The 26,192-nt window shown below is 47.5% G+C and overlaps 1 protein-coding gene across 1 annotated transcript in view; it reads left to right on the top strand.

The window, feature by feature from the left end:
• LOC118943943 (EH domain-binding protein 1-like) overlaps positions 1-26,192 on the top strand; it is a gene marked incomplete at its 5' end in the record, with an annotated part of 95,631 nt that overhangs the window by 12,256 nt on the left and 57,183 nt on the right. The window contains 1 exon segment of the mRNA XM_036961032.1: positions 3,809-3,932. Coding sequence (XP_036816927.1) covers positions 3,809-3,932 — 124 coding nt within the window.

Genomic DNA, 26,192 nt, shown 5'->3' with positions numbered 1-26,192 from the left:
TCAACTCATCCTCTAAGGAAGGAGAGTAGACCATCCTAGTCATAGTATCACCTCATCCTCTAAGGAAGGAGAGTAGACCATCCTAGTCATAGTATCAACTCATCCTCTAAGGAAGGAGAGTAGACCATCCTAGTCATAGTATCAACTCATCCTCTAAGGAAGGAGAGTACACCATCCTAGTCATAGTATCAACTCATCCTCTAAGGAAGGAGAGTAGACCATCCTAGTCATAGTATCACCTCATCCTCTAAGGAAGGAGAGTAGACCATCCTAGTCATAGTATCACCTCATCCTCTAAGGAAGGAGAGTAGACCATCCTAGTCATAGTATCACCTCATCCTCTAAGGAAGGAGAGTAGACCATCCTAGTCATAGTATCACCTCATCCTCTAAGGAAGGAGAGTAGACCATCCTAGTCATAGTATCAACTCATCCTCTAAGGAAGGAGAGTAGACCATCCTAGTCATAGTATCACCTCATCCTCTAAGGAAGGAGAGTAGACCATCCTAGTCATAGTATCAACTCATCCTCTAAGGAAGGAGAGTAGACCATCCTAGTCATAGTATCACCTCATCCTCTAAGGAAGGAGAGTAGACCATCCTAGTCATAGTATCACCTCATCCTCTAAGGAAGGAGAGTAGACCATCCTAGTCATAGTATCACCTCATCCTCTAAGGAAGGAGAGTAGACCATCCTAGTCATAGTATCAACTAATCCTCTAAGGGAGGAGAGTAGACCATCCTAGTCATAGTATCAACTAATCCTCTAAGGAAGGAGAGTAGACCATCCTAGTCATAGTATCACCTCATCCTCTAAGGAAGGAGAGTAGACCATCCTAGTCATAGTATCACCTCATCCTCTAAGGAAGGAGAGTAGACCATCCTAGTCATAGTATCACCTCATCCTCTAAGGAAGGAGAGTAGACCATCCTAGTCATAGTATCAACTCATCCTAGTTGTTGCTGTTACATGTTGATTACTTCTACGACCCATTATCATTCACCTGATAATAAGACGAGATGTGGTGATTATTTTGTTAACATGTGATTGGCTGCTGGTTAACCTGGGTGGGGTTATCATTCACCTGATAATAAGACAAGATGTGGTGATTATTTTGTTAACAGAGAGTAGACCATCCTAGTCATAGTATCAACTCATCCTCTAAGGAAGGAGAGTAGACCATCCTAGTCATAGTATCACCTCATCCTCTAAGGAAGGAGAGTAGACCATCCTAGTCATAGTATCAACTCATCCTCTAAGGAAGGAGAGTAGACCATCCTAGTCATAGTATCACCTCATCCTCTAAGGAAGGAGAGTAGACCATCCTAGTCATAGTATCAACTCATCCTAGTTGTTGCTGTTACATGTTGATTACTTCTACGACCCATTATCATTCACCTGATAATAAGACGAGATGTGGTGATTATTTTGTTAACATGTGATTGGCTGCTGGTTAACCTGGGTGGGGTTATCATTCACCTGATAATAAGACAAGATGTGGTGATTATTTTGTTAACATGTGATTGGCATGGTTAACCTGGGTGGGGTTATCATTCACCTGATAATAAGACGAGATGTGGTGATTATTTTGTTAACATATAATTGGCTGCTGGTTAACCTGGATGTTAACCAGCATATCATTGGTCCCTTGGCAAGAAAACCCCTCATCTAAAACACCTGGTTCTAAAATCTACAGGAGGGTTGGAGTTAAAACCTACAGGGGGGTCTTTCTCCAGGAACAGGGTTGGAGTTAAAACCTACAGGAGGGTTGGAGTTAAAACCTACAGGAGGGTTGGAGTTAAAACCTACAGGGGGGTATCTCTCCAGGAACAGGGTTGGAGTTAAAATCTACAGGGAGGTCTCTCTCCAGGAACAGGGTTGGAGTTAAAATCTACAGGGGGGTCTCTCTCCAGGAACAGTGTTGGTGAGCCCTGCACTAGACATGTGGGCTGACATAAGGGCGATGGGGACGAGTGTGAATGACTCAGAGGTAAACGTGGGGGTGACCCCTGACCCCAGCCATACAGGTTGAGTAAATTAGGACAAGAGGGAGCATAATAGTGTATCACAAGAGAAAAAGGTTTGGGTAGAGGAGCGTGTGTCGGGAGGGAACTAGTCAGTGTTTCTGACTACAGTGTTTCCAAGTGTGTCGACTAGAACTAAAACGCTAAAATAAAAGTCGCTTTCTTCTCTGGTAAAGCTTTGCTGTCTATCTCTAGCCACCGCTCTCTGAAGACGGAGGGAGACCAAAACAACAACAAGAAGAAGGGAACAATAGCAACAACAAGGCGGCCATTATCGTGGGGCCTTTTCAGTCTTCTAATGAAAGACTTCTAATGAAAGACTGTTTAAAAGAAAACCTCCACTCTCCCTTTCTTCTCTCTCCCCTGTTTAATAAATGACAATGTTTTGATGCTGTATGTGATTCCCGTTTCATGAGGAATTCTAACCCCTCTTTGTCTCTCTGTCCTCTGTCTTTCCTTCTCTTTGTCTCTCTGTCCTCTGTCTTTCCTTCTGTTTGTCTCTCTGTCCTCTGTCTTTCCTTCTGTTTGTCTCTCTGTCCTCTGTCTTTCATTCTGTTTGTCTCTCTGTCCTCTGTTTTTCCTTCTGTTTGTCTCTCTGTCCTCTGTCTTTCCTTCTCTTTGTCTCTCTGTCCTCTGTCTTTCCTTCTGTTTGTCTCTCTGTCCTCTGTCTTTCCTTCTGTTTGTCTCTCTGTCCTCCCTCTTCTTCTCTCTCTTCTCCTCCGTCTCCCCCTCTTCTCTGTCTTCTCCTCCGTCTCCCCCTCTTCTCTCTCTCTCTTCTCCTCCATCTCCCCCTCTTCTCTCTCTCTTCTCCCCCGTCTCCCCCTCTTCTCTCTCTTCTCCTCCGTCTCCCCCTCTTCTCTCTCTTCTCCTCCGTCTCCCCCTCTTTTCTCTCTCTCTTCTCCTCCGTCTCCCCCTCTTCTCTCTCTCTCTCCTCCTCCATCTCCCCCTCTTCTCTCTCTCTCTTCTCCTCCGTCTCCCCCTCTTCTCTCTCTCTTCTCCTCCGTCTCCCCCTCTTCTCTCTCTCTTCTCCTCCGTCTCCCCCTCTTCTCTCTCTTCTCCTCCGTCTCCCCCTCTTCTCTGTCTTCTCCTCCGTCTCCCCCTCTTCTCTGTCTTCTCCTCCGTCTCCCCCTCTTCTCTCTGTTTTCCTCTGTCTCCCCCTCTTCTCTCTCTTCTCCTCCGTCTCCCCCTCTTCTCTGTCTTCTCCTCCGTCTCCCCCTCTTCTCTGTCTTCTCCTCCGTCTCCCCCTCTTCTCTGTCTTCTCCTCCGTCTCCCCCTCTTCTCTCTGTTCTCCTCTGTCTCCCCCTCTTCTCTCTCTTCTCCTCTGTCTCCCCCTCTTCTCTCTCTTCTCCTCTGTCTCCCCCTCTTCTCTCTCTTCTCCTCTGTCTCCCCCTCTTCTCTCTCTTCTCCTCCGTCTCCCCCTCTTCTCTCTCTCTTCTCCTCCGTCTCCCCCTCTTCTCTGTCTTCTCCTCCGTCTCCCCCTCTTCTCTGTCTTCTCCTCCGTCTCCCCCTCTTCTCTCTGTTCTCCTCTGTCTCCCCCTCTTCTCTCTCTTCTCCTCTGTCTCCCCCTCTTCTCTCTCTTCTCCTCCGTCTCCCCCTCTTCTCTCTCTTCTCCTCCGTCTCCCCCTCTTCTCTCTCTTCTCCTCCGTCTCCCCCTCTTCTCTCTGTTCTCCTCTGTCTCCCCCTCTTCTCTCTCTTCTCCTCTGTCTCCCCCTCTTCTCTCTGTTCTCCTCTGTCTCCCCCTCTTCTCCTCCGTCTCCCCCTCTTCTCTCTGTTCTCCCTCTACCAGAAGGCGTTCAAAGACACCAGTCAGTACGTTGTCGGGGAGCTGTCTGCTCTGGAGAGCGAGCAGCGCCACATCGACGCCCGGGCGGCGCGCGTGGAGAAGAGGCTACGCTATCTCATGGACACAGGTACCAAGCCCAATTACACTGGAAAACTGTTTTGGCAAATTGAGCGTTTCACACAAACTCTCACGGAGTTGGGGAAGTGTGTGTGAGGCTGTAGTGTCCCAAATGACACCCTATTCCCTACGTAGTGTGCACTACTTTTATGGAGCCCCAATGCACTATATAAGGAATAGAGCTCCATTTGGGATGCGGTGTGGAATCTTTGAAGCAGTGAATGTTGTGTAGCTACGGAGGGAGGGAGGGAGGGTGGCGATACGAGGGGCTGGCTGGTGGATATGAAAAGGGGGGAGGAAATGGGGGAGAGTGGGAGTAGAGGGTGATAGAAGGGGGAGAAGGAGGATAGATGGCGGGAGAGCGAGGGTGGGAGAGAAGGGGAGACCTCTCTGGGCCAGGGTGATAAGAGAGTCTTCATGGGAAATGATAACCAGGCCTGATAGTGTCCCACCAGTGTGGTGGGGGGGGGAGCCCCCAGCCAGCCTGATAGTGGGGGGGGGGAGCCCAGCCAGCCTGCTCAGCTCACATTGAACAGTGTGCTCAGCCATGCATAGCCCCCCCTCCCCCAGTACATATCTGGTCTTCAATGATATGCAGCAGAAGGGGAGAGGTGGATGATTGGTGGGGGTTAAGTGAGAGGGGGGGGGCATTTAAAATAATGCAAGAGGTAACACACACACTGAGAGCGCGACACACACACACACTTAACCCAACATACACACACAGACTCACACACTCAGAAGTGTGATCTTTTGGCTTCCATACAGGCTGATTGGTGTGGTTGGAAAGCGTTGGCTGATGGGTAACCTTGTAGAGACATGAAACAGACAGGTGTCTGAGCCAAGGGGCTCGGTTCCATTGAGTCCTGTACTGAAATAACAGAATAGGACTGCGGCACAAATTGTACCCTATTCCCTACATTGTGCACTACTTTAGACCAGATCTCCCATAGGGCTCCCGTCTAAAGTAGTGCACTTTATAGGGAATAGGGTGCCATTTGGGATGCAATCTAGCATTCGGTTACTGCTACTAAACAATTTATCCTCACAACAGAGCGGGCTTCGGAAAAAGGGAAGAAAAGAGAGAGGGGAGATAGAGGGGGGGGGGGGAGATAGAAAGGGGGGAGGAGAGATAGAGAGGGGGAGGAGAGGGTGAGGAGAGAGAGTGAGGGGGAGGAGAGGGTGAGGAGAGAGAGAGAGAGGGGAGGAGAGATAGAGAGGGGGGAGGAGAGAGAGAGAGGGGGAGGAGAGAGAGAGAGGGGGAGAGGGTGAGGAGAGAGAGAGACGGGGAGGAGAGGGTGAGGAGAGAGAGAGAGAGGGGAGGAGAGATAGAAAGGGGGGAGGGAAGAGAGAGAGGGGGGAGGGGAGAGAGAGGGGGTGGAGGAGAGAGATAGGGGGAAGAGAGAGAGGGGGAGAAGAGAGAGAGAGGGGATAAGAAAGAGAGAGGGGATACGAGAGAGAGAGGGGATAAGAACGAGAGAGGGGGGATAAGAGCGAGAGAGGGGGGATAAGAGCGAGAGAGGGGGGAGAAGAGCGAGAGAGGGGGGAGAAGAGCGAGAGAGGGGAGGAGAGAGAGAGAGAGGGGGAGAAGAGAGAGAGAGGGGGAGAGGAGAGAGGGAGAGAAGAGAGAGGGGGAGAAGAGCGAGAGGGGGAGAAGAGAGAGGGAGAGAGAGGGAGAGGAGAGAGAGGGGGAGGAGAGAGAGGGAGAGAAGAGAGAGGGGGAGAAGAGAGGGAGAGAGAGGGGGAGAAGAGAGAGGGAGAAGAGAGGGGGAGAAAGCAACACCAGGGTGGAGGGATTAAGGATTTTACTGCTCCTCCTATATCGAGACATCTTTCCTCTCTCTGTTTCTCTCCATCTCTCTCTCTCCCTCCCTCCATCTCTGTTTGTTGCATATGCCTCCCTCCCTCCATCCCTGTCACCTCTTCCTCTCTCTCTATCCCTTCTCTCATCCCTCTCTCTCTCCCCCTCTATCTCTCTCTCCCCCTCCCTCTCCATCCACCCCTCCTTGTCTCCCTCCATCTCTCTCTCCCTCATCCCCCCATCTCTCTCTCCCCCTCCCCCTCCCTCTCCATCCACTCCTCCTTGTCTCCCTCCATCTCTCTCTCCCTCATCCTTCCATATCCTCTACCCCTGTAGGAGTGAATACCATTGTGTCAATCTGAAGGGTTTTTTCCCCCACTGCTGATAAAGTAGCCTTAGCTGGATACGTTGTTTACTGGAAAACACACACACACACACACACACACACACACACACACACACACACACACACACACACACACACACACTGTCACCACACCCTGTTTTCCACAAACACACACCTTGAGCCAGATTGATATTGCACAGCTCCAGCCCAGCCAGCCCCCCTGTAAATAATCAGATAGTAGACAGGTAGTGAGGCAGCAGGATGGAGGATGGACGCTGCCGACACAATAATACTGGTAGTATCAGAGAGAGAAGAATTCGCCCCCGGATACGTCCCCAGAAACACCTTGTAGCATCACTCAATGACATGGACAAAATGTAGTTTGGGTAAACACGGAGTGAGTGAGTGTTGGGGGGGAGTGTTTGTATTCGCTTCTTCTAGTTCCCTCTCTTCCTGGTCCTCGAAGGCTGCAACGGTATTCGTTCACCTGTTTCCTCTCTTTCTTTTTTTCCTCCCCTCTTCTCTCCTCCTCCCCTCCCCTCTCTTCCTCCTCTCTCCTCCCCTCCTCCCCTCTCTCTTCCTTCACTCTTCTCTCCTCCTCCCCTCCCCTCTCTTCCTCCTCTCTCCTCCCCTCCTCCCCTCTCTCTTCCTCCACTCCTCTCTCCTCCCCTCCTCCTCTCTCTCTTCCTTCACTCTTCTCTCCTCCTCTCCTCCCCTCTCTTCCTCCTCTCTCCTCCCCTCCTCCCCTCTCTCTTCCTCCACTCCTCTCTCTTCCTCCACTCCTCTCTCCTACCCTCCTCCCCTCTCTCTTGTCCCCCTCCTCTCTCCTACCCTCCTCCCCTCTCTCTTCCTCCTCTCTCCTCCCCTCCTCCCCTCTCTCTTCCTCCACTCCTCTCTCCTCCCCTCCTCCCCTCTCTCTTCCTTCACTCTTCTCTCCTCCTCTCCTCCCCTCTCTTCCTCCTCTCTCCTCCCCTCCTCCCCTCTCTCTTCCTCCACTCCTCTCTCTTCCTCCACTCCTCTCTCCTACCCTCCTCCCCTCTCTCTTGTCCCCCTCCTCTCTCCTACCCTCCTCCCCTCTCTCTTCCTCCCCTCTCTCCTCCTCCCTTCTCTCTTCCTCCTCTCTCCTACCCTCCTCTCTCCTACCCTCGTCCCCTCTCTCTTCCTCCTCTCTCCTCCCCTCTCTCTTCCTCCCCTCCTCTCTCATACCCTCCCCCTCTCTCCTCCTCTCCTTCCCTCCTCAACAGGTCAGATCAGTTTAAGTGGTGGATGGTTTTAACTCCCTACTTTAATTAGAAGTGATGCCATTAAGCAGACTTACAGTAAAGCAGGAATGGGAACACATGACTTTAGCGTTGCCTGCGTCGCGCTCCCCAGACTGAGCCAGGCGTTACACCACCTACTTCCCCAACACCACTTTCAACGTGTTGATTGAAGGGCCGTTTCTGGGAGGTATCCCACTTCCAGTTGTAAAATATAGAAGTAAAAACGGACTTTCCAAGACGTCCTACTTGTCATTGTTAAATAAATAAATGTAATAAATATCTTGACGTATTTACCTGTGACTTGGCCACTCAGGAACATTCACTGTCTTCTTGGTAAAGCAGTCTGTCGTTTAGGTTCGTATTGTGGAGTAGCTACGTTGTTGATCCATCCTCAGTTTTCTCCTGTCACAGCCATTAAACTCTGTAACTGTTTTAAAGTCACCATTGGCCTCATGGTGAAATCCCTGAGAGGTTTCCTTCCTCTCCGGCAACTGAGTTAGGAAGGACGCCTGTATCTGTGTAGTGACTGGGTGTATTGATACACCATCTGAAGTGTGATTAATAACTTCACCATGCTCAAAGGGATATTCAATGTCTGCTTTTATTTACCCATCTACCAATAGGAACCCTTCTTTGTGAGGCATTAGGAAAACCTCCCTGGTCTTTGTGGTTGAATCTGTGTTTGAAATTCACAGCTCGACTGAGGGATCTTACAGATAATTATATGTGTGGGGTACAGAGATGAGGTAGTCATTACTAAATCACGTTGAACACTATGTATTGCAGACAGAGGGAATCCATCCAACTTACTATGTGACTTGTTCAGCACATGTTTCCTCCTGAACTTTAGGCTTGACATAACAAAGGTCTGTAATACTGATTGACTCCAGACATTTCAGCTTCTCATTTTTAATGAATTAGTAAAAAATATTGAAAAACATAATTCCACTTTGACATTATTGTGTGTAGTGACCAAAACAATCTAAATTGAATCCATTTTAAATTCATGCTGTAAAACAACATTTTGAAAAAGTGGAGGGGTGTGAGTACCTTCTGAAGGCCCTGTCTGTTTAGATGGTCCTGTCCCATGGCAGGCTCTGTCTGTCTAGATGGTCCTGTCCCATGGCAGGCCCTGTCTGTCTAGCTGGTCCTGTCCCATGGTAGGCCCTGTCTAGCTGGTCCTGTCCCATGGCAGGCCCTGTCTGTCTAGATGGTCCTGTCCCATGGCAGGCCCTGTCTGTCTAGCTGGTCCTGTCCCATGGCAGGCCCTGTCTGTCTAGCTGGTCCTGTCCCATGTGGGGGGTCTGTCTGTCTGTCTAGCTGGTCCTGTCCCATGGCAGGCCCTGTCTGTCTAGATGGTCCTGTCCCATGGCAGGCCCTGTCTGTCTAGCTGGTCCTGTCCCATGTGGGGGGTCTGTCTGTCTGTCTGTCTAGCTGGTCCTGTCCCATGGCAGGCCCTGTCTGTCTAGCTGGTCCTGTCCCATGGCAGGCCCTGTCTGTCTAGCTGGTCCTGTCCCATGTGGGGCTGGTCCTGTCCCATGGCAGGCCCTGTCTGTCTAGCTGGTCCTGTCCCATGGCAGGCCCTGTCTGTCTAGCTGGTCCTGTCCCATGGCAGGCCCTGCCTGTCTAGCTGGTCCTGTCCCATGTGGGGGGTCTTTAAGAAGGGCCATAGCATGGCAGCCTCTGTCTGTCTAGCTGGTTCTGTCCCATGGCAGGCCCTGTCTGTCTAGCTGGTCCTGTCCCATGTGGGGGGTCTGTCTGTCTAGCTGGTCCTGTCCCATGTGGGGGGTCTGTCTGGCTAGCTGGTCCTGTCCCATGGCAGGCCCTGTCTGTCTAGCTGGTCCTGTCCCATGGCAGGCCCTGTCTGTCTAGCTGGTCCTGTCCCATGGCAGGCCCTGTCTGTCTAGCTGGTCCTGTCCCATGTGGGGGGTCTTTAAGAAGGGCCATAGCATGGCAGCCTCTGTCTGTCTAGCTGGTCCTGTCCCATGGCAGCCTCTGTCTGTCTAGCTGGTCCTGTCCCATGGCAGCCTCTGTCTGTCTAGCTGGTCCTGTCCCATGGCAGGCCCTGTCTGTCTAGCTGGTCCTGTCCCATGGCAGGCCCTGTCTGTCTAGCTGGTCCTGTCCCATGTGGGGGGTCTTTAAGAAGGACCATAGCATGGCATGTAGACTCATCTTGACATCAGACTACTTTAGAGGTCTGAAAACATCTGAATAACTTGGTTCTGGAGCGTACTGTTCTGTTAACGTGTGTGTGTGTTTGGGCTTGTGGTTGGATCAGAAGAGACCGTTCACTCATTCCTGATCTGTTTTCTTCAACACGTTTTCTTCCCCCCATCTTTTCCTCCTCTCCTTTTCTCTCTCCCCCTCTTCCCCTTCTCGCTGCCTCTCTTATTTTCTCTCTCCTTCTCCTTTCCATTTCTCTCTCCCTTCTCTCTTTCTCTCTCCTTCTCCTTTCCATTTCTCTCTCTCTTTCTCTCTCCTTCTCCTTTCCATTTCTCTCTCCCTTCTCTCTTTCTCTCTCCTCCTTTCCATTTCTCTCTCTCCTTCTCCTTTCCATTTCTCTCTCCCTTCTCTCTTTCTCTCTCCTTCTCCTTTCCATTTCTCTCTCTCCTTCTCATTTCTCTCTCCCTTCTCTCTTTCTCTTTCTCTCTCCCTTCTCTCTTTCTCTCTCCTTCTCCTTTCCATTTCTCTCTCCCTTCTCTCTTTCTCTCTCCTTCTCCTATCCATTTCTCTCTCTCCCTTCTCTCTTTCTCTCTCTCCCACCTCTTTATTTCCTCTCTCTCCTCCCCCTCCCTCCTCCCTCCTCCCCCTCCCTCCTCCCCCTCCCTCTCCCTCCTCCCCCTCCCTCCTCCCCCTCCCTCTCTCTCCTCCCCCTCCCTCTCTTCCTCTCCCCGTATTCCCCAGTTTCTTCCCCCAGCAATGCTTTCTGAGTTCTGCACCGGTTCTCTCTTTTTCTATTACGCGGTACGAGACGGTGGTTCTCCCCAGATGAATACAAAGTAATTGGGGTGGTTAATTTATTTACTGGGAGGCAGTTCACAGCACATTGAATAATAGAGATAATTGAACAAGAATTGTCAAGTGTCTTCTGATATCAGGCACATTACAGAAGAGAGAGTGGCATAAAACTGTCTTTCTATGCTTCCATTGTTTATGGTAATGAAGTACAGCCATTAATTCCTCGGTGGCCTTCCAAGCTTATGGCAGGCCCCATTGTTGTGTGTGTATTAATATGTAATCAGTAAATAGTTTAATTTTCTAATCTGCGTTGGGAGAATTCACTTTCTAACAGCTCTTAATTACTGCAGGGTTCTAACGAGCCCCATCGCCGTGCCGACGCAGAGCACGGAAGCCAGGCAGCCAATCAGAGTGCGGCGGTGGGTCGGGGGGGGGGGGGGGATTTGAATTCCTGGGGCGCCGCTCTCTGCCTAATGAACTTGTTATTCCGGGACTGGGGGGAGTAGAGTGTCCTTCACAGCATAGCAGTTCACAACGTTGGGAGAACGCTCTCCTAATGTTAGGGTGATAATAATAGTTATTGATGATATTTATAACGAAAGTCATATTTTATCACGATGATACATTACCTTTATTCCTGGGCTGACGGGAGTGGTGTGTTTCCTTCACAGCATAGCAGTTGACCACGTTGGGAGAGCGTTTACCGAATGTTAGAATAATAAATATTAATACATGTTTGGACACACCTACTTATTCAAGGGTTTTTCTGTATTTTTACTATTTTCTACATAACTGTGAAGACATCAGCACTATGAAATAACACATATGGAATCATGTAGCAACCAAAATACTGTTAAAAAAATCAAAATATGTTTTATATTTGAGATTCTTCAAATAGCCATCCTTTGCCTTGATGACAGCTTTGTACACTCTTGGCATTTTCTCAACCAGCTCCATGAGGTAGTCACCTGGAATGCATTTCAATTAACAGGTGTATCTTGTTAAAAGTTCATTTGTGGAATTTCTTTCCTTCATAATGCGTTTGAGACAATCAGTTGTTGTGACAAGTTAGGGGTCGTATACAGAAGATAGCCCTATTTGGTAAAATACCAAGTCCATATTATAGCAAGAACAGCTCAAATAAGCAAAGACCAACGACAGCCCATCATTAATTTAAGATATGAAGGTCAGTCAATCCGGAAGATTTCAAGAACTTTGAAAGTTTCTTCAAGTGCAGTCGCAAAAACAATCAAGCGCTATGATGAACCTGGTTCCCCTGAGGACCACCTCAGGAATGGAAGACCCAGAGTCACCTCTAAGGAACTTATCCTCCGCAGCAGAGTTACCAGCCTCAGAAATTGCAGCGCAAATAAATGCTTCAGAGTTTAAGTAACAGACACATCTCAACATCAACTGTTCAGAGGAGACTGTGTGAGTCAGGCCTTGCTGCAAAGAGACCACTACTAAAGGACACCAATATGAAGAAGAGACTTGCTTGGGCCAAGAAACATGAGCAATGGACATTAGACTGGTGGAAATTTGTCCTTTGGTTTGATGAGTCCAAATTTGAGATTTTTTTTTTTTGTGAGACGCAGATTATGTTAACGAATGATCTCTGCATGTGTGGTTCCCACCATGAAGCATGGAAGAGGAGGTGTGATGGTGCTTTGTTGGTGACACTGTCAGTGATTTGTTTAGAATTCAAGTTACACTTAACCAGCATGGCTACCACAGCATACTGCAGCGATACACCCTCCCATCTGGTTTGGGCCTAGTGGGACTATCATTTGATTTTCAACATGACAATGACCCAGAACACACCTCCCAGGCTGTGTAAGGGCTATTTGATTAAGAAGGAGAGTGATGGAGGACTGCATCAGATGACCTGGCCTCCACAATCATCCAACTTCAATCCAATTGAGATGGTTTGGGATGAGTTGGACCGCAGATTGAAGATAAAGCAGCCAACAAGTGCTCAGCATATGTGGGAACTCCTTCCAGGCTGTTGGAACAGCATTCCTCATGAAGCTGGTTGAGAGAATGCCAAGAGTGTGCAAAGCTGCCATCAAGGCAACTTTGAGGAATCTAAAATATATTTTGATTTAACACTTTTTTGGTTACTACATGATTCCATATGTGTTATTGCATAGTTGTGATGTCTTCACTATTAATATACAATGTAGAAATAGTAAAATAAAGAAAAACCATTGAATGAGTAGATGTGTTCCAACTTTTGACTGGTACTGTATATATATATATATATATATATTTTAAGTTTGTTATTTTAGTTATTATTATAACTACAATATGATACCCCAGGGCTGGTGTGTGTCCTTCACAGCATAGCGGTTCAAAATAATAATTCATATTATCATTGATAATATTTATAATTAAAATAAATTAATGTCTCTGTTTTAATCAGGTGAATCTTCGAGTTTCAATAGTAAAATTATATGTGTGTCTGATTCTATACCTTCATTGTCCACTGTCTCTATTTCTACCATCATCATCATCATCTTAATCTTTATTATAACTATCATTGATATTATTGTTCTCATTACTTCTATGCCTCTTCCTGTCAGACGGAGGTGTCGCTGCCTCTTCCTGTCAGACGGAGGTGTCGCTGCCTCTTCCTGTCAGACGGAGGTGTCGCTGCCTCTTCCTGTCAGACGGAGGTGTCGCTGCCTCTTCCTGTTAGACGGAGGTGTCGCTGCCTCTTCCTGTCAGACGGAGGTGTCGCTGCCTCTTCCTGTCAGACGGAGGTGTCGCTGCCTCTTCCTGTCAGATGGAGGTGTTGCACTAAGAAAGAAAACATTTAAATCAAATACAGAACTTGACTGATTCCTTTTTCATCCGTGTGGCGCTAAGGGGCCTCAGATATCAAATATATATCTAACACTTAATGTCTTTATTTGGAATAGTATTTATTTGGTACTCGAGCTGAATGGTTTTGTATTGTTATCATTCTAAATAGCCCTGTCAACATCATCAGTATTATCCGTCCTGTGTTGTGTGATATTCGTCCCAAAGAAAAATATCACATTTATAGAAATTTCAGCTATTCAAAATACAGAATAGGATTTAAATGTTTTCTATTCAGCGTTTTGGAATCCTCTGGCCTTCTTCTGAATGCCCCCGACCCCACCTGCCCCCTGTACCTATCTACACACACACACACCCCCACTCGCCCACATGACTATTTATACCTACATCCTATTCCAAATGACTATATAACCTGTAACAATGGACACAATTATCTAAAGAATGACGATCAGCACGGCGCCGAGCCGCCCTCACCTGCTGCGCTCTAGATAAGCGATAAACAAGAAGTGTGTGTGTGTGTGTGTGTGTGTGTGTGTGTGACTGCGTGTGTGTGTGTGTGTGTGTGAGACTGCGTGTGTGTGTGTGAGACTGCGTGTGTGTGTGACTGTGTGTGTGTGACTGCGTGTGTGTGTGAGACTGCGTGTGTGTGTGTGAGACTGTGTGTGTGTGTGTGTGTGTCAGACTGCGTGTGTGTTTGAATCAGTTTTTAGCCTGGCGCATAATGAACAGATGTTTAAAAAGTGCACTCGAGGATGATGAGATTATTGCCACTGGGTTTTATTGCTGCCTAATCCCTTTCTGTGAGCAGAGGCATCACACGAGAGGAAGAGGGGATATGGCCATACAGCCAGAGATGGGTGTGGGTGTGTGGGGATACAGCCATATGGCTTAATGCACCTTGCAGACCTACAGACAGACAGACCTACGCACAGACGTACGGGACAGGCTGACAGGACAGGCCACCAATATGTTTTGTATCTTCAGTATAAATGAAGTGTTCTTTGTTATTATTATTTTGTGTAGTCAACATCCTCTAGTGTAGTCAACATCCTCTAGTGTAGTCAACATCCTCTAGTGTAGTCAACATCCTCTAGTGTAGTCAACATCCTCTAGTGTAGTAGTGTAGTCAGCACCCTCTAGTGTAGTGTAGCCAGCAGCCTCTAGTGTAGTCAGCAGCCTCTTGTGTAGTAGTGTAGTCAACGTCCTCTTGTGTAGTGTAGTCAGCAGCCTCTAGTATAGTGTAGTCAACAGCCTCTTGTGTAGTGTAGTCAGCAGCCTCTAGTGTCGTCATCAGCCTCTAGTATAGTCAACATCCTCTAGTGTAGTCAGCAGCCTCTAGTGTAGTAGTGTAGTCAACATCCTCTAGTGTAGTAGTGTAGTCAACAGCCTCTAGTGTAGTCAGCAGCCTCTCGTGTAGTCAGCAGCCTCTAGTGTAGTGTAGTCAGCAGCCTCTAGTGTAGTGTAGTCAGCAGCCTCTAGTGTAGTGTAGTCAGCAGCCTCTAGTGTAGTCAGCAGCCTCTAGTGTAGTCATCAGCCTCTAGTGTAGTCAGCAGCCTCTAGTGTCGTCATCAGCCTCTAGTGTCGTCAGCAGCCTCTAGTGTTGTCAACAGCCTCTTGTGTAGTGTCGTCAGCAGCCTCTAGTGTAGTGTAGTCAGCAGCCTCTAGTGTAGTCAGCAGTCTCTAGTATAGTGTAGTCAACAGCCTCTTGTGTAGTGTAGTCAACAGCCTCTAGTATAGTGTAGTCAACAGCCTCTTGTGTAGTGTAGTCAACAGCCTCTAGTGTAGTGTAGTCAACAGCCTCTAGTATAGTGTAGTCAACAGCCTCTTGTGTAGTGTAGTCAACAGCCTCTCGTGTAGTCAGCGACCTCTGGTGTAGTCAGCAGCCTCTATTATCGTCAACAGCCTTTAGTGTAGTAGTGTAGTCAACAGTCTCTAGGCTAATGGCGCAGTCGGCAGCCTCTAGGGTAGTGGTGCAGTCGGCAGCCTCTAGGGTAGTAGTGTAGTCAGCAGACTCTAGTGTAGTCAGCAGCCTCTAGTATAGTAGTGTAGTCAACAGCCTCTAGTGGAGTAGTGTAGTCAGCAGCCTCTAGTATAGTAGTGTAGTCAGCAGCCTCTAGTGTAGTAGTGTAGTCAGCAGCCTCTAGTGTAGTAGTGTAGTCAGCAGCCTCTAGTGTGGTAGTGTAGTCAGCAGCCTCTAGTATAGTAGTGTAGTCAGCAGCCTCTAGTGTAGTAGTGTAGTCAGCAGCCTCTAGTATAGTAGTGTAGTCAGCAGTCTCTAGTGTAGTAGTGTAGTCAACAGCCTCTAGTGTAGTAGTGTAGTCAGCAGCCTCTAGTGTAGTAGTGTAGTCAGCAGCCTCTAGTATAGTAGTGTAGTCAACAGCCTCTAGTGTAATAGTTTTATCAGCAGCCTCTAGTGTAGTAGTGTAGTCAGCAGCCTCTAGTATAGTAGTGTAGTCAACAGCCTCTAGTGTAGTAGTGTAGTCAGCAGCCTCTAGTGTAGTAGTGTAGTCAGCAGCTTCTAGTATAGTAGTGTAGTCAACAGCCTCTAGTGTAATAGTTTTATCAGCAGCCTCTAGTGTAGTAGTGTAGTCAGCAGCCTCTAGTGTAGTAGTGTAGTCAACAGCCTCTAGTGTAGTCAACAGCCTCTAGTTACCCTGATTTTGAAGCGACATGAGTGGTGTGAGAGGGATGCGTTACTCTCTGAGTTACACACCAACACACACACACAGACAGACTCTCTCTCTCTCTCTCTTCACACACACAGCCAGTGTCTGCGGCTTCGGGTATATTATCAGACCTCCAGTTCTTTCAGGAACGTATGGCTGCTAAAGAAGCTTAGCATTAATGAATGTAACTATGTCCAGATGACACCGTGCTGGAGCCTTGTAAGCTGCAGGCAAGACTCGTCTTCACCCCGTATGCCAGGGTTTAAAGACACAAGAATGGCATTTCACCAACTTTAATGGGATACCCAGTATAATCTGGCAGCACCAAGAGAAGAAAAAGTGTTCCCACTATAATACTCTGGGAGGGAGGGAGGGAGGGAGGGAGGGAGGGAGGGGAGGGGTTGTTGTGTCTACTGTAATCAGCATTCCCTCGTTTTGTTGTTGTTGTTGTGTTGTCATAGCCTTTTCTCTCTCTCTCTCTCTCTCTCTCTCTCTCTCTCGTTGTTTTTTTTGTGTACATGAATGTTGGTTAGGTAAGTCGTTGACCGAGTCGTTGTCTTGTAACAGCTATGACTGAGTCGTTGTCTTGGTAACGACTATGACTGAGTCGTTGTCTTGTAACAGCTATGACTGAGTCGTTGTCTTGTAACAGCTATGACTGAGTCGTTGTCTTGGTAACGACTATGACTGAGTCGTTGTCTTGTAACAGCTATGACTGAGTCGTTGTCTTGGTAACGACTATGGCCGAGTCGTTGCCTTGTTAAAGGCTATGGCCGAGTCGTTGTCTTGTTAACGGCTATGGACGAGTCGTTGTCTTGTTAACGGCTATGGACGAGTCATTGTCTTGTTAACGGCTATGGACGAGTCGTTGTCTTGGTAACGGCTATGGACGAGTCGTTGTCTTGGTAACGGCTATGGACGAGTCGTTGCGTTGTAACGGCTATGGACGAGTCGTTGTCTGGTTAACGGCTATGGACGAGTCGTTGTCTTGTTAACGGCTATGGACGAGTCGTTGTCTTGGTAACGGCTATGGACAAGTCGTTGTGTTGTAATGGCTATGGACGAGTCGTTGTCTTGTTAACGGCTATGGCCGAGTCGTTGTCTTGGTAACGGCTATGGACGAGTCGTTGTGTTGTTAACGGCTATGGACGAGTCGTTGTCTTGTTAACGGCTATGGACGAGTCGTTGTCTTGTTAACGGCTATGGACGAGTCGTTGTCTTGTTAACGGCTATGGCCGAGTCGTTGTCTTGGTAACGGCTATGGACGAGTCGTTGTGTTGTAACGGCTATGGACGAGTCGTTGTCTTGTTAACGGCTATGGCCGAGTCGTTGTCTTGGTAACGGCTATGGACGAGTCGTTGTGTTGTAACGGCTATGGTCGAGTCGTTGTCTTGGTAACGGCTATGGACGAGTCGTTGTGTTGTAACGGCTATGGACGAGTCGTTGTCTTGGTAACGGCTATGGCCGAGTCGTTGTCTTGGTAACGGCTATGGACGAGTCGTTGTCTTGGTAACGGCTATGGACGAGTCGATGTGTTGCAACGGCTATGGACGAGTCGTCGTCTTGTTAACGGCTATGGCCGAGTCGTTGTCTTGGTAACGGCTATGGCTGAGTCGTTGTCTTGGTAACGGCTATGGACGAATCGTTGTCTTGGTAACGGCTATGGACGAGTCGTTGTCTTGGTAACGGCTATGGACGAGTCGTTGTGTTGTAACGGCTATGGACGAGTCGTTGTCTTGGTAACGGCTATGGACGAGTCGTTGTCTTGGTAACGGCTATGGACGAGTCGTTGTCTTGGTAACGGCTATGGACGAGTCGTTGTCTTGGTAACGGCTATGGACGAGTCGTTGTCTTGGTAACGGCTATGGACGAGTCGTTGTGTTGTAACGGCTATGGACGAGTCGTTGTCTTGGTAACGGCTATGGACGAGTCGTTGTCTTGTTAACGGCTATGGACGAGTCGTTGTCTTGTTAACGGCTATGGACGAGTCGTTGTCTTGTTAACGGCTATGGACGAGTCGTTGTCTTGTTAACGTCTATGGCCGAGTCGTTGTCTTGGTAACGGCTATGGACGAGTCGTTGTCTTGTTAACGGCTATGGACGAGTCGTTGTCTTGTTAACGGCTATGGCCGAGTCGTTGTCTTGGTAACGGCTATGGACGAGTCGTTGTGTTGTAACGGCTATGGACGAGTCGTTGTCTTGTTAACGGCTATGGCCGAGTCGTTGTCTTGGTAACGGCTATGGACGAGTCGTTGTCTTGTTAACGGCTATGGCCGAGTCGTTGTCTTGGTAACGGCTATGGACGAGTCGTTGTCTTGGTAACGGCTATGGATGAGTCGTTGTCTTGTTAACGGCTATGGCCGAGTCGTTGTCTTGGTAACGGCTATGGACGAGTCGTTGTGTTGTAACGGCTATGGACGAGTCGTTGTCTTGTTAACGGCTATGGCCGAGTCGTTGTCTTGGTAACGGCTATGGACGAGTCGTTGTCTTGGTAACGGCTATGGACGAGTCGTTGTCTTGTTAACGGCTATGGACGAGTCGTTGTCTTGTTAACGGCTATGGCCGAGTCGTTGTCTTGGTAACAGCTATGGCCGAGTCGTTGTCTTGGTAACGGCTATGGCCGAGTCGTTGTCTTGGTAACGGCTATGGCCGAGTCGTTGTCTTGGTAACGGCTATGGCCGAGTCGTTGTCTTGGTAACGGCTATGGCCGAGTCGTTGTCTTGTTAACGGCTATGGCCGAGTCGTTGTCTTGGTAACGGCTATGGACGAGTCGTTGTCTTGGTAACGGCTATGGACGAGTCGTTGTCTTTGTAACGGCTATGGACGAGTCGTTGTCTTGTTAACGGCTATGGACGAGTCGTTGTCTTGGTAACGGCTATGGCCGAGTCGTTGTCTTGTTAACGGCTATGGCCGAGTCGTTGTCTTGGTAACGGCTATGACCGAGTCGTTGTCTTGTTAACGGCTATGGCCGAGTCGTTGTCTTGGTAACGGCTATGGCCGAGTCGTTGTCTTGTCAACGGCTATGGACGAGTCGTTGTCTTGTCTGTCTGCTTCTCTGATATGTCTGTGGGAAGTTTTGGAGAGTTTGGAGGAATTTGTACGTTTTCATCAGTGACCTTTTTAATAATAGAATTACATAGCATTTAAAATGCATTTTAAAAAACAAGGAGACTCTACATCAAAAAAGAGATGGGAGAAAGGAAGGATGAATCAATTAAATTAATTCAATTGTGTTTAATCAATTAACTCACAGGCCAATAGAGATGAGGCTAGTTGGAAAAGTCGTTGTCTCTTAGCTGTTGCTTCCAGGTTATTTGTAAATTGTTAAAGATATTTGTTGTTAGTATGGACAGCAGTTCACAACTCACTGACTTTAAGTGCTTATAGTCCATTTTAAAATCAGTTGTATTTGGGAGAGAAAAATCTCTGGAATGTGCCTAAACCTATTGCCTTTTAACCCTTTTAGGGGTGAAACCAACTAATCTGGTAGTTAAGGGGGTGTGTGTGTGTGTGTGTGTGTGTGTGTGTGTGACTGCAGGGATTGGGGGGTGGGGGGGTTTGTTGGGTCAGAACACAGATTTAAAAATGTAAAAACTCCCACCCCCCCTTAATCTCCTCTTTGGCCATTTTAATGTTTGAGCAGCAAAACTATTTAATTAGTTAACTACACCAACACCCCAATACCCTCTACCCCTACCCCCCCCTCCCTAACCCTACACCAACACCCCAATACCCTCTACCACTAACCCCCCCCCTCCCTCCCTAACTCTAACACCCCAATACCCTCTACCCCCAACCCCCCCCCCCCTCCCTAACGCACAAACACAATCTCTCTTTCTCTCTCCCTCCCTCCCTCCCTCCCTCCCTCCCCCCTCCCAGATGTGCAGTGTGGTTTCCCAGCTCAGTGTCAGCAGTCCTTTTCTATCATTCTTTACCAGTTGGGATGAAAGGGGGGGTTTTAGGAAGATTAGGGGGATGGGATCCTCTAGGCATTGTCTGACAATCTTCAGATAAAACCAGCTGGGTGGATGGAGTCCCCGGGAGAGAGAGGGGGAGGCAGGGGGAGTGGAAGGGGGTGGGAAGGGGTAAGGGGGTAGAGGGGGTAACTAACCACTGCTGTTCTGAGACAACGCGGAATTTAGACTTTTCTAAACTGGCACGGAAATGATCACTGAGAACCCTCCTCTCCCCTTCTTACTTTCTTGCTTTCTGACTTTTCTTTTTCAGCCCTCTCTGTATTCTCTCCCTCCCCCTCTGTATTCTCTCCCTCCCCCTCTGTATTCTCTCCCTCCCCCTCTGTTTGTATTCCATCTTTCCTCTAAATACATTACATGGCCAAAAGTATGTGGACACCTACCCATCCAACATCTCATTCCAAAATCATAGGCATTAATATGGAGTTGGTCCCCCCTTTGCTGCTACAACAGTCTCCACTCTTCTGGGAAGCCTTTCCACTAGATGTTGGAATGTTGCTGCTATAACAGCCTCCACTCTTCTGGGAAGACTTTCCACTAGATGTTGGAACATTGCTGCAGGGACTTGCTTCCATTCAGCCATAAGAGCATTAGTGAGGTCGGTGTTCTGTGCAGGCCAGTCAATTTCTTCCACACCTATCTCGACAAACCATTTGTGTATGGACCTCACTTTGTGCACGGGGGCATTGTCATGCTGAAACAGGAAAGGGCCTTTCCCGAACTGTTGCCACAAAGTTGGAAGCACAGAATCGTCTAGAATGTCATTGTAATGTGTAGTGTTAAGATTTCCCTTCACTGGAACTAAGGAGACCGAACCATGAAAAACAGCCCCAGACCATTATTAGACCAAACTTTACAGTTGGCACTATGCAGTCGGGCAGGTGGCGTTCTCCTGGCATCCGCCAAACCCAGATTAGTCCGTCGGACTGCCAGATAGTGAGCGTGATTCATCACTCCAGAGAAAACGTTTCCACTGTTCCAGAGTCCAATGGCGGTGTGCTTTACACCACTCCAGTCGTCGCTTGGCTTTGCACATGGTGATCTTAGGCTTGGTTGCGGCTGTTCAGGCCGTGGAAACACATGTCATGAACAGTTCTGACTTGCTGATGTTGCTTCCAGCGGCAGTTTGGAAATTGATAGTGAGTGTTGCAACCGAGGACAGACGATTGTTACGCTCAACGCGCTGTCCCGTTCTGTGAGCTTGTGTGACCTACCAAAAAAATATCACGTTAACCAGGGCAGCTCTAGCCGTGGAGACTCATTTAAATTAAGCTCAGACGAACAGTTAATTGTGCTGACATTGCTGCCAGAGGCAGTTTGGAACTCTGTAGTGAGTGTTGCAACCGAGCTCTACGTGCTTCAGCACTCGGCGGTCCTGCTCTGTGAGCTTGTGTGGCCTACCACTTTGTGGCTCAGCCGTTGTTACTCCTTGACGTTTCCACTTCACAATAACCGCACTTGCAGTTGACCGGGGGCAGATCTAGCAGGGCAGAAATTTGACAAACTGACTTGTTGTAAATGTGGCATCCTATGATGGTGCCACGTTGAAAGTTAGTGAGCTCTTCAGTAAGGCCATTCTTTTGACAATGTTTGTCTATGGAGATCGCATGGCAGTGTGCTCGATTTTATACAGCTGTCAGCAGTGGGTGTGGCTGAAATAGCTGAATCCACTAATTTGAAAAGGTGTCCACATACTGTTGTATATATATTGTAGTTCACTCTGAGCTGAAGTTAGCTGCTGGCAGACAGAGCAGACAGGACAGACAGAGCAGAGAGGGCAGGGCAAACGGAGCAGGGCAGGGTAGACAGAGCAGGGCAGGCTGAGGCTGTTTCTGGGCCTGCTACTGATATGGCCGATTAGCTTTAGTCTGATGTCTGTGGTACAATACTCACACACAGACTCACACATACACATGAGCATACACACTCCCTCACACACACACACATGAGCATACACACTCCCTCACACACACACACACACATGAGCATACACACTCACTCACACACACACACATGAGCATACACACTCACTCACACACACACATGAGCATACACACACACTCACGCACACATGAGCATACACACTCCCTCACACACACACACACATGAGCATACACACACATTCACGCACACATGTTATTCTGAGAGGCTGGGGGACAATGACTGCTTATGATAATCTCTTCTTTATTGAACCGTCCTGCCATCGTCCCCGACAACGCTTTCATCTCCCCCGCCACTGCGACCCCGGCCCAACGGCCAACAACAGACTTATAGCAGAGTAGAGCAGGCCGGATTACACACACACACACACACACACACAGGGCAGATCGACACACACAGCTGCTAAAAGCCACTAAGACACAAGAGTTCCATTCTGTTTATTTTACAGTTATATTATTTTAGGCCTTAGTTCTTCTTCTTACTAAATGTCCCTTTGATTTAAATGTAGCCGCTTGTTTGGCTAGAAATCATTTAAATGCCTTTTAAATCAGTTTTATTATCCACCCTTATATTGTTAATGTTAAACTTAGTCCTTATCCGCATTGGTAGAGAAAAGAAAACGTTGTTGGTCTAGAATCTAGAGCCACTGCTGTACATAGTGCTCTCTGTCTTTAAATAACAGTTTGGCTCTAGAATCTAGAGCCACTGCTGTACATAGTGCTCTCTGTCTTTAAATAACAGTTTGGCTCTAGAATCTAGAGCCACTGCTGTACATCGTGTTCTCTGTCTTTAACTAACAGTTTGGCTCTAGAATCTAGAGCCACTGCTGTACATAGTGCTCTCTGTCTTTAACTAACAGTTTGGATCTAGAATCTAGAGCCACTGCTGTAAATAGTGTTCTCTGTCTTTAACTAACAGTTTGGCTCTAGAATCTAGAGCCACTGCTGTACATCGTGTTCTCTCTCTTTAAATAACAGTTTGGATCTAGAATCTAGAGCCACTGCTGTACATAGTGTTCTCTGTCTTTAACAGTTTGGATCTAGAATCTAGAGCCACTGCTGTACATAGTGTTCTCTGTCTTTAACTAACAGTTTGGCTCTAGAATCTAGAGCCACTGCTGTACATAGTGCTCTCTGTCTTTAACAGTTTGGATCTAGAATCTAGAGCCACTGCTGTACATAGTGCTCTCTGTCTTTAACAGTTTGGATCTAGAATCTAGAGCCACTGCTGTACATAGTGTTCTCTGTCTTTAACTAACAGTTTGGCTCTAGAATCTAGAGCCACTGCTGTACATAGTGTTCGCTGTCTTTAACAGTTTGGATCTAGAATCTAGAGCCACTGCTGTACATAGTGCTCTCTGTCTTTAACTAACAGTTTGGCTCTAGAATCTAGAGCCACTGCTGTACATAGTGTTCTCTGTCTTTAACTAACCGTTTGGGTCTAGAATCTAGAGCCACTGCTGTACATAGTGCTCCCTGTCTTTAACAGTTTGGATCTAGAATCTAGAGCCACTGCTGTACATAGTGCTCCCTGTCTTTAACAGTTTGGATCTAGAATCTAGAGCCACTGCTGTACATAGTGCTCCCTGTCTTTAACAGTTTGGATCTAGAATCTAGAGCCACTGCTGTACATAGTGTTCTCTGTCTTTAACTAACAGTTTGGCTCTAGAATCTAGAGCCACTGCTGTACATAGTGTTCTCTGTCTTTAACAGTTTGGATCTAGAATCTAGAGCCACTGCTGTACATAGTGTTCTCTGTCTTTAACAGTTTGGATCTAGAATCTAGAGCCACTGCTGTACATAGTGTTCTCTGTCTTTAACAGTTTGGATCTAGAATCTAGAGCCACTGCTGTACATAGTGTTCTCTGTCTTTAACTCATAGTTTGGATCTAGAATCTAGAGCCACTGCTGTACATCGTGCTCTCTGTCTTTAACTAACAGTTTGGATCTAGAATCTAGAGCCACTGCTGTACATAGTGTTCTCTGTCTTTAACAGTTTGGGTTTGCATAATTGATGACTGTTTATTTACCAAATTGCGGACCTGAAGACATAATTGTATTTGAGCTACGCTAGTCAGTTAACTGTCCTTTTCTCATGCTAACGGCTTCAGTTGTTTTAACAGTGATGGTGTAATGACCAGGGGTTGGTCTGGGTAATGACCCTATTCTCTTACTAACAGGCCCTGCTGCTATGCTATGGGGAATCCCAAACTGCACCCTATTCCCTATGTAGTGCACTACTTTTCACCAGATTGACCAGGACCCCAGATGGCTCTGGTTAAAAGTAGTGCACTACATATATATATAGAATAGGGTTCCTTTTGGAACGCAGCTCTGCTGTTGTCACCAGCCCATTTCCCCATTGTAGTGGACCTATGACCACTCTAGACTATTTCCCCATTGTAGTGGACCTATCACCACACCAGGCCATTTTCCCATTGTAATGGACCTATGACCACTCTAAACTATTTCCCCATTGTAATGGACCTATGACCACTCCAGGCCATTTCCCCATTGTAATGGACCTATGACCACTCTAGACCATTTCCCCATTGTAGTGGACCTATGACCACTCCAGGCTATTTCCCCATTGTAATGGACCTATGACCACTCTAGGCTATTTCCCCATTGTAGTGGACCTATGACCACACCAGCCCATTTCCTCATTGTAATGGACCTATGACCACTCTAGACTATTTCCCCATTGTAGTGGACCTATGACCACTCCAGGCTATTTCCCCATTGTAATGGACCTATGACCACTCCAGGCTATTTCCCCATTGTAGTGGACCTATGACCACTCTAGGCTATTTCCCCATTGTAGTGGACCTATGACCACTCTAGGCTATTTCCCCATTTTAGTGGACCTATGACCACTCTAGGCTATTTCCCCATTGTAGTGGACCTATGACCACTCTAGGCTATTTCCCCATTGTAGTGGACCTATGACCACTCTAGGCTATTTCCCCATTGTAGTGGACCTATGACCACTCTAGGCTATTTCCCCATTTTAGTGGACCTATGACCACTCTAGGCTATTTCCCCATTGTAGTGGACCTATGACCACTCTAGGCTATTTCCCCATTGTAATGGACCTATGACCACTCTAGGCTATTTCCCCATTGTAATGGACCTATGACCACTCTAGTCTATTTCCCCATTGTAGTGGACCTATGACCACACCAGCCCATTTCCTCATTGTAGTGGACCTATGACCACTCTAGGCTATTTCCCCATTACAATGGACCAATGACCACTCTAGGCTATTTCCCCATTGTAATGGACCTATGACCACTCCAGGCTATTTCCCCATTGTAGTGGACCTATGACCTCTCCAGGCTATTTCCCCATTGTAGTGGACCTATGACCACACCAGCCCATTTCCTCATTGTAATGGACCTATGACCACTCTAGACTATTTCCCCATTTTAGTGGACCTATGACCACTCTAGACTATTTCCCCATTGTAGTGGACCTATGACCACACCAGCCCATTTCCTCATTGTAATGGACCTATGACCACACCAGCCCATTTCCTCATTGTAATGGACCTATGACCACTCTAGCCTATTTCCCCATTTTAGTGGACCTATGACCACTCTAGACTATTTCCCCATTGTAGTGGACCTATGACCACACCAGCCCATTTCCTCATTGTAATGGACCTATGACCACACCAGCCCATTTCCTCATTGTAATGGACCTATGACCACTCTAGACTATTTCCCCATTACAATGGACCAATGACCACTCTAGGCTATTTCCCCATTGTAATGGCCTATGACCACTCCAGGCTATTTCCCCATTGTAGTGGACCTATGACCTCTCCAGGCTATTTCCTCATTGTAGTGGACCTATGACCACTCTAGGCTACTGAAGCCAGCTTCCAACAGCTGGCTTCAGCAATACATTCTCATTCAAATAGTCATTTAGAAGGACTGTTGACTGTTTTTGACATGTGTATTGAGTTGATGTGTAGGGTTGGGTGGCGTCGTTGTCACATTTGGGGCTGGTATGTCATGTTCACTTCATTTATAGATTATTATTTTTTATACAAAAAGCTACTTTATTTGTGTATACCCTCAACCCATGTACTGGGGTTAAAGGAATAATTAGAGGTTTTGTCAATTAAGCCCTATTTTATGCTTACCCAGAGTCAGATGAACTCATGCTAGTGGATCCCATAAACATCCAGTCATTGCGCTAACGCTAGTTAGCAATCGCTCCAAAAACGACCTCAACTTCCTTCAAACTGCACGCAGAGACATAAAAAATGCATGAGTTAATTTGGTAAATAGAAAAAAAGGCCTTAATTGCCTGAATCTCGAACTGTCCCTTTAAGCTAGTAAAGTCAGCTTGTGTGTTTAGCCTTGAGTGTGTTTACACTTCCACTAAGGTGTGAAACGTTTAGAGGGCCTGGCAGAGGAGCAGTATCTATTAACTAACACATGGAGTTGATTTAACTCACATAAACAGGGTTGTCTCCCGCGCCACCACCTGT

Source organism: Oncorhynchus mykiss, chromosome 23 (assembly GCF_013265735.2).
Source record: "Oncorhynchus mykiss isolate Arlee chromosome 23, USDA_OmykA_1.1, whole genome shotgun sequence".
Classification (NCBI taxonomy): domain Eukaryota; kingdom Metazoa; phylum Chordata; class Actinopteri; order Salmoniformes; family Salmonidae; genus Oncorhynchus; species Oncorhynchus mykiss.
The sequence above is the reverse complement of the archived record's forward strand: the minus strand, read 5'-3'. Positions and strand labels throughout refer to the sequence as shown.